This window comes from Mobula hypostoma, chromosome 14, assembly GCF_963921235.1.
Source record: "Mobula hypostoma chromosome 14, sMobHyp1.1, whole genome shotgun sequence".
Lineage (NCBI taxonomy): Eukaryota > Metazoa > Chordata > Chondrichthyes > Myliobatiformes > Myliobatidae > Mobula > Mobula hypostoma.
Window position 1 is genome coordinate 22391546 of NC_086110.1, and position 12705 is coordinate 22404250.

Genomic DNA, 12705 nt, shown 5'->3' on the forward strand with positions numbered 1-12705 from the left:
TTACTTTAATCATTTTTATTGATTTAATTCCCATTTTTAAAAATTTGTAGTGGTTTTTTTATAGTAGCCAAAAGTTATCGAGTTACAAACTTACTCATCATCGAGGCCTTTGAAGCCTTGTTGGATGCTGGTTTGGGAGGAAGGGGTGGACAGATCTGAGGGCCCCCTGAATCCAGCTGGAGGGAAGCGGGGACAATTCAGGTCAATTCAGTCCAGTGATTCAAGCAGATTCATGATCATCAGAAATGAAAACCCTCATCATGTCAGTCTACCTTCTGATTTATGTACCCACTTCCTGACTCTCCTGGCTAGGGAAACAACCTTATGGTATCTACTCCATAAAGCTGCCTCAGAATTTTTAATTTGAGAAAGACATTCATTTCATTGTTCTAAATCGCAGACAGTGTTCCATCATTATCTTGAAACATCTTCTAAATCTGAGCAAGTAATCTAGTGAGCCTCCAAGGCAAGATATATCCTTCCTTCAATAAGAATGTCTGAACTCTACACGTTGCTCTTGGTGTGGTCTCAACATCGAGTACAAAGGACATCGGACAACCTTTGGCAGGATGTTCCAAGATATTTTGAAACAATTAAAATACTACAAATTTTTGAAAGTAACAATTTTTTTTAAAATTTATGTTAAAACACCAAGGAAATAATTTAAAAATTGAAGTAAACAAAATATATTCTGATGGGCTTTGAATTAACATTGAAAATTAACTTTGTTATTCGCTTTGGAGATGCTGCCTGACCTGCTGCTGAATGATATTTGCATCTACTGTTTTTAATTTCAGATGTGCAGCATCTCCAGCTTCTTGAATTTCATCGGCTGTAGAAAGGCTTTCCTCTGGTACTTCACCTCCTTCACAATGTCAACATTCTATTTGAAGAAGGATCCAGTGTTTTCCTGGCATATAGGTTGAACAAACTCTTCTCAGGCTTCAAGCCAGGTACAATTATAGATTATAACCGGCATTTCGATGACGAAATCTGCCACCTTCTTCAAAGATGACTATTTCCTATAACAAAAATACCCAGGTTTCTGATGTGACACATTTCTTGGAATGAAAATAAGGAACAGCCTTACAGAAAGGCTTTTGTAATTTCCCTTTTCTTATTTATTTTCTCTTGCCTCTCAGAAGAGATATTTAAACTTAAGAAACTATAACTTCTGGATTGCTGCTGATTTCAACTATTTTGTCACCTGGTTGTTGTATGATAAACCTGAACAGCCTTGTCAGATACATAATGTAGTCATGTCCACTTGCAAAAACTCTTGCGATAGCAACACTTTTTTTTATTCACTCCCTAATCTGGGTTTCTGCATTCAATTGATGCATTCCTATTATGTCCTGAGTGAGATCAATAAACTCAGTACAGTCCAGAGAGAATCAAAGACCTGGGGTTGAGATCTTATAGTGAAATTCTCTGTTATTTGCCTCTGCTTTTTTGATAAATTCTGAATAGCTAACACAATATAAATTCTTGTGCATATTCTCAGAAAGCTAAAAATAGGAATTCACTGAAGCATTTTAACGATTTGAAACAAATTATTTTAAGCACTATGATGAACGCAGGTGATAGTTTAAATTATGTATTTAAATTTACATTTCCCTCTAATTTACATAGAATAGGCTCTTCAGCCCACAGTGTTGTGCCAACCTTTTAGCCTATCCAAAGGTCACACTTCTGCACGCTATCTAGAGCTTCCACATCTTCCAATACTCCAAATGTGGTCTAAGCAGAGTTTCATGGAGCTGCAACATTACCTTGCCAATACACCATCACCTTCTTAACTACCCTATCAACTTGATTGATAACATTGAGGAATCCGTGGATGTGGAGTCCAAAATCCCTTTGTTCCTCCACACAGCAAAGAATCCTACCATTAATCCTGTACTCTGTCTTCAGGTGCTGCCTTCCTGTGACAATATCCTGAGGTATTCATTATGGACTGTGCTTTTAAAAAGAGAGAGAGGGCGTGCAGCTGTACAGGTCAAACAGCTTGTTACTGAGAGAGAGAAGAGCGAAGACTGCTCACAGTTTGTTTTGGATTTCTGTAAGGATACTGCCAGCTTCTGATTTCTTACAGAGAGAGAAGGGAAGAGCTACTTGATGGACAGCTGGTGTTCAGCACAACACTATTTAAACCAGCGTAATTGCTTGTTTCACAGGACACGCAGACGCACTAAGGTGTGGTGAAGTTACCACTATCCTTTTCAGGTGCCCACGAGTGTGGGACTGAGGATCAATTGAGAGGAATTGATCTGTGATTATTAGTGCGTGAAAGAGTGACTCTGTGGAGTCTACTAGTGCATCTAACTCTTGCCTGGGTTGGTAGATTATCACTTGAAGACGATGCTCTTAAGTTGGTCAAGTTTGGCTAACTTGGAAGTTTCGGAGAACAACGGGAAGAATCAACGACATCGGCTCAATAAAACATCGATAAAACATATCTCTCTCTCTCTCTCTCTCTCTCTTGCCCCCCCCCCTCAATTCTACACAACTCAATAACTCAATAACACGAACTGAACTGACTTCGCTTACCTACCATCGTAAGACTGTATCAATTACAAATCAAATTGGGTTTTATATTTCCACCCCTATACATGCATGATCTCTGCTAACCTGTTTGATTTATCTGGTTTTATGTTACTTTATTACCTAGTCACTAATAAAATAGCATTAGAAAATAACAAAACCAGACTCCAGGTGTGTTCCATTTCTGCTGGTTCTTTAAACCCATTATGGGGTACATCACACTTCCACAGAGCATCTCTTTATGCTTTCCTGAATTCCATTACGAGGTACGTAATGAGGTACGTAATGAGGTTCGTAATGAATTTCATTACGGGGTACGTAACACTTCCAGAGAGTATCTCTTTACGCTTTCCTGAATTCCATTACGAGATACGTAACGAGGTACATAACAAACTCCATTACGAGGTACGTAACACTTCCAGAGAGCATCCCTTTACGTTTTCCTGAATTCCGTTATGAGGTACGTAACGAGGTACATAACAAACTCCATTACGAGGTACGTAACACTTCCAGAGAGCATCCCTTTACATTTTCCTGAATCGAACTCCATCTAGCACTTCTCAGCCCAGGTCTGTATCCTATCAATGTTCCCTTGTCACCTATGATAATCTTCTACACTATCCACAACACTACCAGCCTTCATTCCATCTGCAGACCTACTAAACCCACTCTTCTACTTCCTCGTCCAAGTCATTTTTATAAATCACAAACAGCAGATAGATCCTTGCGTAACACCACTGGATGCCAATCTCCAGGCAGAATATGGACCATCTACTGTTATCATATACACCACATCCTCTGCCCTAACTTCATCAGATTATTGTCTGCGTATTTTTTCCAGTGGAGACAAAAAGTACCAACTTATCATCTACCTATGGAGATCAAAGTAAGAACACTGACGCTGAGTTTCACTGTGTAATTGGCAAGGATCCCAGCATATCGAGGCATTATTAACAATGCTTAATTGAATACAGGAAGACAGAAACAAAACATTGGATATTCCTTCAATGAGCTGTGGAGTAAGTGGTTTACTATTGTTACCACTTCTTTAATGATAACTTTAAAACCTTTTATTCCACGATAGCAATACTTGTCAGAACATCTCAAGCAGTGAAGAACATACCAATATTTTTTCTTCTGATTTACATTTCACTGTTGTTTTCACTTGCTTCATAAACTCTACTTTCTTTGGCTGTAGAATCTTGGTTATATGTTCTGTAAACAAACAAAATTCCATGAAGTGCCGCTGGAAGAGATGAAATTTCCCAATTTACAACCGAGATAATGGACTTCCTCATTTAGAAACAGGCTGTCTATTATTGCAGACATACCATACATAAATGGTTAAATATTGTTATTAAAGTTGCAGGATAAAGCAGAAGCGAAGGTGAAGTGCTTTTTCAACTGATGTGCAATAGGGACTGATTCCACTTTGATGGTGGAAGATCAGAGGCACCGATGTACAGGAAGTCACGAATATAGCGTAGTAGTTGGGTGCATGGTATGGTTTGATAATTGTTTATCAGACTGGGGTGGATAGATTCTAGTTCAAAATGAGGAAACTTTTGAAATAAATGGACGTATTTACCCTTTCAGAGTTACCACTACTCATCTAGAGGAGACAACCCAACATTTTGATTCTTTGAATAGCTATATTGGATTTTTTCCAAAGGACAATAAATATAATTGTTTCAGCAGGATAAGGTAGAAAAGATGAGGAAAGTTGCCACCTCAATGCCACTCTGGCAGCAAACATGGCTGGCTGCGTTCAGATTTAAATTTATTTATCACATGTATATCAAAGCATACAGTGAAATGTGTTGTTTGCATTAACAGCCAATACACTCAAAGGTGCAAGTGGCACCACATACTCGGTCACCAACAAGCATGTCTGCAATGTTCGGCAAAACCTTGTTAACGTGCATCAAGCTTTCTGTGCCAACAATATTTTCAGGCAGAGTCCCACTACTGCCTGCTGGGTTATTTTATTCTTGGCTTGTGCTGCCAAATCTGGTACACATACTTCTGTAAAGAAACCACTTCCTGCTGCCTTAAATGCTTTGCACTGAATTTACCAGCATAATATTTAATGAAAAAACATTGATGTATACAGCAATTTATGTACTTATGTCAATTTATGACACGCTCAATTCAACAATATGTGACTCATTCATTCTGGGCAACAGAGAAATAGCAGAAACTATGGACAATTACAGTCAATATCACAGCAAAGCTTCCGTTTCTTTATTGATTTCGGACTGGGATAAGGGAAGTTCTCTAAACTATAGCCAAGGACATTCATTGTGCTGTTTTAGAGGCTTCGATAGAGGAAGCATAGAAGCAGAAGTAGCCCTCACGTGACAAATATACCTCGATGTACTGCAGGTACTCTAACAATACTTAAAAAGTATCCAAATAAGCACTTGAATCGCTTAGGTAAATGCACCTTTGGACCAACTGCTGGTATGTGGGATTAGTTTCGATTGATCAATATTCAGCATGGATTCAAAATGCAAATTAAATTTATTATCAAAGTACTGTATACTCCCTTTAGATTCTTTGGCTTGCAGGCCTTTGCAGGTAAAAAATAAATAAATTATATACAGATAAATGAGTGGACAAAGACTGACATACAACCCCATGTGCAAAAGAAGGTGAACTGTGCAAATTAAAAATTACACTGAGAACACGAGTTGAAAAGAGTCTGTAGTGAAAGTGAATCTGTAGTAGGATCAGTTCACAGTAGTGATGAATTCAGTTATTCGCACCATCTCAAGAGCACGATGGTTGTAGACTAATAACTTTACCTGATCTTGGTCGTGTGGGGCATAAGCCTTCTGTACTCCTGCCTGATGGTAGTAGCATGGCCTAGATGATGCGGGGTGGTGGGGGGGGGTCTTTGATGACAGATGCTGCTTTCTGTGGCTGCGTTCCATGTAAATGTACTCAATGGTGGGGAGGGTTTTGCCTGTGATGAACTGGGCTGCATCCAGCACTTTCTCTAGCCTTTTCCTTTCCTGGCCATTGGTGTTTCCATAAAAGGTCGTGATGCAACCATACAACTCTCCACTGTAGAAGTCTGTCAACATGTTCGATGACATGCTGAATGAACGCAAACTTGTAAGAAAGTTAAGGCGCTGCTGTGGATTTTGTGAGCCAAAGAGCTTACTTCTGTGCTACGTTACTCTAGTTTCACCCAAGATGAGCATGAACGCGTGCTTTCAACTGCAACAACTTCATTACATACGTCTGTTCAAATCCTGAAAAGCTATTGAAAGTTATTTGAAATGTTAACTAGCAATTTATAATGTATGTTTATAAAAGTATGTTTAATATCTATTTTTGCACAAGGCTTGTTAATTATTTTTAAATGCTTTAGCATGACAGGGTAAGAACTGAAGAATATCAGTCCTTGAAGATGCTATAATTTTTCATTGGCATTAATGGGGTGTGCTTCCCTTTTCATTCTCTGTTGCAACATCATCTACTCATCTCAGTGTGCTTGTGCAAAAGTACCTTATTCTGATTATGCTGCTCTTTGCTGAAATGACAAATTGCATAGTTCTGCTCCATCACTCCCTGGCAATTTGCCATTATGAAACACATAATTCCATTTATTTATGTTGTTGTATTGAATATTCGCTGGCTGGTGGTGTAGTGGCATCTGCACTGGATTTTGGGGCAGGTGGTCCCGGGTTCGAATCCGGCCATACATATATACATACATGTATGTATGCATATATACATGCATACACAATATAGACAGTATAATGCCCAAATAGCCCAATGGAAACCACAAGCCTGCATCAAGAAATATGGCAAGAGGAAATTAGAAGGCAATCCTGATGTATGTTAACTTCTGCCAAAGTAGACCGCTATAATCGTCAGAACTGCTGTTGGAAAGCTAGATCTCCAAGAAGCTCAGTCAGGAAAGAAAGTTTAAAATCACTGTAATCGATAGGGACTGCAGAGTGCATGAAACTGAGCGACTTACCACCAATGATATGTATGTAACATTGATGGAAGTTCAAAGCTCTCTTAAACTAATTCTGCTCTTGTATTCTTCGGTCAAAGCTACATTAGTTATAATGCAACAAATCACAGAACTCAAACACAACATTATTTCTTATCCTTACTCTCCTTCACTTTCATACAACCAAAGGGCCAAATTTTGCATTACTTTATCCTCATAGTCACAAGCTTGCATGATTACACCAGTGGCCAATGATGTTTGACAGTGATCTGTTCTGGGATCTGCTCTATGACTTTTTTACAAATGACTTGGATGAGGGAATGGAAGGGTGGGTTAGTAAGTGTACAGATGGTATGAAAGTTGGTGGTGCTGTGGATAGTGTGGCAGGTTACAACGGGACACTGACAGATGCAGAACTGTGCCGAGAAGTTGCAGATAGAGTTCAATCCAGAAAAATGTGAAGTGATTCACTTTGGTTCCATAAGGTTGTTAAAGTCAGAGGAGGTAGTGGTGAGAAGTTCCCACTACCTGTTAAACGTTCTCAATGGCGTGTGTCTCAATAGTCTCTGACAACTAAGTCCAGCTCCTGGCCTTCATAGTGGCTTAGCTACTAAGCCCGGCAGAACCGTGTCTGCTGAAAGAACGGGCCAAGGCAGGTTGCTGGCACCTTAATATCATTCACTTCGGGCAGATGGGGCTCATCAGCCGTAGTTGGCAGCTCATCTAGGAGATCTCAAACCAACGCCACCTTGTGGCTATAACCACTTATGGGGAAGGCTTCGGGATAAACCCCAAGGAAAAATCCAGTGCTGGAGTCCCTAAGGCAACCCAACATTGAGTTCAATGCTGACAGGCAACTCCTGCGACGCTGCTGGTGCCAAACCATATTGGTCTCTGCTGTTCCTTTGGGTTCATCAGCTGCGTGGAGAGGGGCTGCTTGCTACATGGGCAACATGTTGCTCTCCATATCGTACTGCCCAGGCTTGTGTATCTAGACAGCTAGGACGCAATCTCCATGGGTGATGTCGACCAACGAAGGGCCTCCAATTGATTCACTTGGGAAGGTTGAATACAGGATTTGGAAGGCAGAAGACAGGGTTAATAGCAAGATTCTTAAAAGTGCGGAGGAACAGAGATCTTGGAGTTCAAAGTTGCAATGGAAATTAATAAGGAATTTAAGGTGGTGTGTGGCGTGTTGACCTTCATTCGTTGGGGGATTGAGTTCGAGAGCCACAAGGCAATGTGCAGCTCCATAAAACTCTGGGTAGACCACATTGTGTTTTGCTCAGTTCTGGTCATTATAGGAAGGATATGAAAGCCTTAGAGAGGGTGCAGGAGAGATGTACCAGGTTGATGCCCGGATTAGAGAGCATGTCTTACGAGCAAACGTTGAGTGAGCTGAGGCTTTTCTCTTTGGAGAGAAGAAGGGTGAGAGGTGACTAATACAGGTATATACAAGATGATCGTTGATGGAAGTAAAGGCTGTCATAGAACAGTACAGGCACTTTGACCCATGATGACGTGCCAACATTTAACCTACAGCAAGATTAAACTAACTCTTTCCTCTTACACAGCTCTCAATTTTTACTTTATCCTGTGCCTTGTTAAGAGTCTCTAAGATAACCCTATGTATCTGTGTCTACCACCATCCATGGCAGTACGTTCCATCCACCTCCTATATAGAGACATATATAGATCAAGTGGACACTCAGAGACATTTTCCCAGGGCAGAAATGGGGTGTAGCTCATCCTCATGTAATTCATAACTATTTCTCATCTCAGCTCTTTCTTCAGCCTCCTGTACTCTCGTCCGTGAAAATATGTGGAAGCTCCTTTGAGAGCAGAGGAAACTATCCTGCAAAGAGAATCTTGAAAACTACATGGTAGGCACTGGTTCAATGAAGATGAACCCAGATGAGGAGGCGGTGTGGATATTACCCACCAGAACAAGTGGGTAAGACCCTGGGTAGCACAACAGGACAAGAGCCAGCTTACAGCAGCAATGAACTTCAAGGGCCCAGGAAACTAAGGGAGGCTGATTTTTCAAGTAGCATCTGAAGCACTATGCTACTCTTTAGTCAGTTCATTTAGAACATTGGGAAGCATGGGGAAGTCAAATCCAACTTGACATTTCTTTTTGCTAAGATTGGAGACGATTTGATCCAACATGGACTGAATAATTAGCTCCATTAACAACAGTGACCTCATCATTCTACAACCTCCACTGACTCTCTTAAGACTTTATAGCATAGACTCCTGTCACAAAAGCTCAGCTTGCTACTACATCAATTTGTGTTGTGGCACACAAAGATGCATATTATCCTGGTTTTGAAGGCAATGTTGACAGTGGTTAGCACAGCAGACCCGCCAGAAGGCTGGTTCCATGAAAGAACCATCCCCATGATGACTCTATACCTGCTCATCACTGATATGTCACTCGTTTCCACGCAAATGTTACAAAGCTAGTCAGGCCAGGATGCTTGAGTTCCCAGTGATATCCTGTACCCGGCCTTCTTGGTCCAGAACTGCAACGGATCGTCCTCCACAGCGATCCAGCATTTTTAAAAGGAGGTCAAGAATTTTCCAACTCAAGCTGCAAACCCTGGCAAAAGCACCTTAAAAATACGGAAAGTCAGGCTCTAGGGCCTAGCTCCAGGTCTTTCTTTATTGGTCGATACTATTATTGGATGGAAATGTAACTGAGTAAATTGATAACTTTTTCTTCAGAATTTTATTAATTTTCCGTAGCAAAGTGAGTACAATCGTAAATCTGAACAGAAGAGAAGTAATTATTTAGGTTATGAGAACAATGCCATGATGATGTTCTCTGATGTGAGAAATTAGACACGAAAAGACAAAATCCGACTCCTTCACTTGTTGTTCTGCTGCTGGAGGTATACGTGTGGCTTCAATGATGATAGAAGTTGTTGACCATACAGACAAGTACATTCCTCTGGGACAGCCCTGGCAGAAGTGTTGCCCCAGCAGAGTTCTTTTATTCTCTGTGGGCGCTTTTGAGTCATGATAGGGTAGTGACAGTGGCATTTCGTCTTCATGGATTGGGGTACAGAATGTAAATGTTAGGACGTTAAGTGCAACTTTACAAAGCACTGATTAGGTTTGCACACCACAGGGAAGTGTGGTTGTGCTGAAAAGAGAGAGGAGGAGAGTTACCCATTTGTTGCCTGGATCAGATTTGTGGGGTGAGATTGGACAGGCTAGCTTTGCTTTTCCAGGGGTGAAGGAGGTGAGGAATGACCAGATAACAGAACATAAAATTATAAGAGTCACAGAAAGGTCGATTTTTTTTTTTAGCCTTCCTGGGAGTTTCAAAACAAGAGGACACAAGCTTCCAGTGTGAGTGAGGAAGAATCTTAACAGGAACTTGAGAGGCAAGTTTTCCTTTGCACAGCTTAGTTGATATCTGGAACTTCCATGCTGGTAAAAGGTAAAAAGTAGGTTCAAGAGACATTTATGCAGACAATTAAACATGCAAACTATGGAAGAAAACAGGCCTAGTGCGGGTAAACAGGGTTAGTGTTAAATGGGTTAGACAAAAAGGTGGCCCATTTCTATGCTGTACAACTGCGGTTCTATGATAGAAGAGAACTTCTCTTGCCACGTAATAGGTAGATAAGAATCTGATGGCCCGTTCGGAATAACATGGCAAAAAAAAAAGCTTTGTTGAGGACAATACAGTCACGACAACCGGGTCATGATAACTTTAGCTGAAAATACGCATGTGTCACCAGCCTATCCATTTGGACTTGGTTAGTTGCCATAAAGAAAACAGGCACTATGCAACTGAATCTCCAACCCAAGATTTGGCTACATAGCCATCATTCAAAAAAAGTGGTAATATAAGCTCTGTAGATGTGTTGATAAATTTTGAACTAAGTTTGATGTTGAAATATTTTATTTAAAGTTGCACAAAGAATATGCAAGGCTTAAATCAGGCCATTCAGCCCCTTGTGCCTGCTGTACCAATCAACAAAATCACAAATGATCTTTTACCTTCCTGCATTTAATCTTAATATATCAAAGCATCTTAATATTTAAAAGACTATTGACCCATTTTCTGTCTCAGATATATTCAGGCGCTCTTGAGAAGTAAATTTCAAAGACTCCCCACAGTCTGGGTTACATCTTTTCTTGTAAGCTCTGTCCTGATTGACACAACTCTTATTTTAGAGCTGTAACCATAGGTTTTAGACACCATATCCAGGGTTCATTCTCCACATTTACATGTATCCCGTTGTTTATTACGAAAATAGTTTATTTCAATAAAACACTGAACGTTGCACTCAATTTGGGTGTACAAACCTAATGTGCTTAACATCTTTTAATGACAAACTGAATGATATCTAAATGAGTAGATATCTTTTAAAAAAAAGTTGTTTTCTGTTAAAATTATATGTAAAGCATGAAATGTGTACAACATATCCCAAAAAACAATGTTCAGGGTCTAAACATCACTCACGTAGCAATGGGAGCAGGTAATCAATCTTAAATCAAATTTAAAATAGCACAAAGTCATCTTCAAGTTAAATATATCTTCATGATGCTGTAAAAAGGTAGAAGTTTAAAAATGCTGATTCATCAAGTGAACTTACTAAAGTATATATATTAAGCTTAAAACAAAGCTTTCAAACTTTTAGCTAGCAAAATATTCATGAATATTCTCAATTTAAAACAAAACCAAAGAAATGCTCATATATCTGTTTTTCAATTTTGATTTACTTTGCTCAGAGATCTAGCAGGTGTTGCTTTTGCATGTTGCAGGCTGAATTGTATGTCAGTTGCTCATATCCTTCACGTTTGCATTGTTAAAAAACCCTAAAACTCAAAAATTCAACAGAAATTTGAAGGTGGTAGAGATAAAACTCTTCTTTTAGAATTAACTAAAGCCAAAATCATTACCTTGTAACTCTTCTGAAATATCCTGACTGGAGATAGCCATTTTCTAGTGACAACTTCAGTGGAGTAACTGAGAATGACAAATATCAATTAGAAGCTGCTCCACATCCTGCATCAGTAACCACACAACCCGAAGAGGAAATTGTGCTTTTTGAAAATATATTAAATCACCCAGAACTATTGGTGTGCTTCAACATTAATACCTAGCTGAACCATCGTCATTCTATTTAATCAATTGTTACAAAAATCAGCTATGTTAGGTTTTATTCCTATTGTTACTTCAGCTGTAAAAACTCACGTTGTTTCGTTTGTTTGCTGGAGGTGCTCCATTGAAACATCATGGAGAATCCCAACAAAACACAAAGCAAAACTGTAAATGTGAATTATTAAAGTATAAACAGATGCAGTCGTATACAAAAATGAGTGTTCATAAAATAACACAATGAATGGAGGCAGAAGCAATGCATGAATCAGAATTTGGTAGTTGAAATGACTATGAAATCTGTCATCACTCATCACCAATAACACCCCATTGGATGCGCATGTGTGAATTAGGTTTGGAAATCCAGGTACGCTATCGTGCAACTTTCTCCAGTACAATAGGCGGAAATTTGTGATCTAATGAAAAATCTGTGCTCTGGTGAGAATTTGGGGTATGCAGAAACTACCCTTGCGAGGGAAAACCACGACGGAAAACTTTGCACTTTGTTACGCGATACATATAAAATATTCATTATGTGCTAATTTTAACTTAACTATGTTATTGACCTAAAGTTATGATAAGTGCATACTTCAGTTCTGACAGTACCCAAATGGATTTTTTTTAGGTGATTTATATTGGGTGGCGTAGCCGCACTGTGGATGGCACAACGCTTTACAGCAATCGGAAGATTGGGATTCAATTTCAGATGCTTTTTGTAAGAAGTTTGTATGTTCTCCCCGTGACCGCTTGGGTTTCCCCATGTGTCTCAGTTTTCTCCCCCCGTCCAAAAGATGCACTGGTCAGGGTTAGGAAGTTCTGGGCATAACTATGCTGGCACTGGAAGCAAGGCGACATCTACAGGCTGTCTCCAGCACACCTTTGATGCAAATATCACATTTCACTGTATGCTTTGATGTACATGTGACAAATAAAACTAACCTTTTCAATCTTTTCATATATTTGTATTTTCCACTCCCACCTTGATATCATTTGCTCCAATGCATGGTATGAATAATGCAAAGCACTGAAACATTGTCTTGTTGCTTTGTTGCCGATATCCTTAGCTGTG

The 12705-nt window shown here is 39.6% G+C and overlaps 1 protein-coding gene across 2 annotated transcripts in view; it reads right to left on the reverse strand.

Moving 5' to 3' along the window:
- The window catches only part of carmil2 (capping protein regulator and myosin 1 linker 2), a 172089-nt gene extending 160593 nt beyond the window's left edge, over positions 1 to 11496 (reverse strand). For both annotated transcript variants that reach the window (XM_063067430.1, XM_063067431.1), the window contains exons 1-2: positions 11438 to 11496; positions 3668 to 3759 (exon numbers count right to left, since the gene is read on the reverse strand). In XM_063067430.1, coding sequence (XP_062923500.1) covers positions 3668 to 3759; positions 11438 to 11477 — 132 coding nt within the window. In that variant the 5' untranslated portion in view covers positions 11478 to 11496. The remainder of the gene's footprint in view (positions 1 to 3667; positions 3760 to 11437) is intronic.
- Positions 11497 to 12705: the final 1209 nt, after the last annotated feature.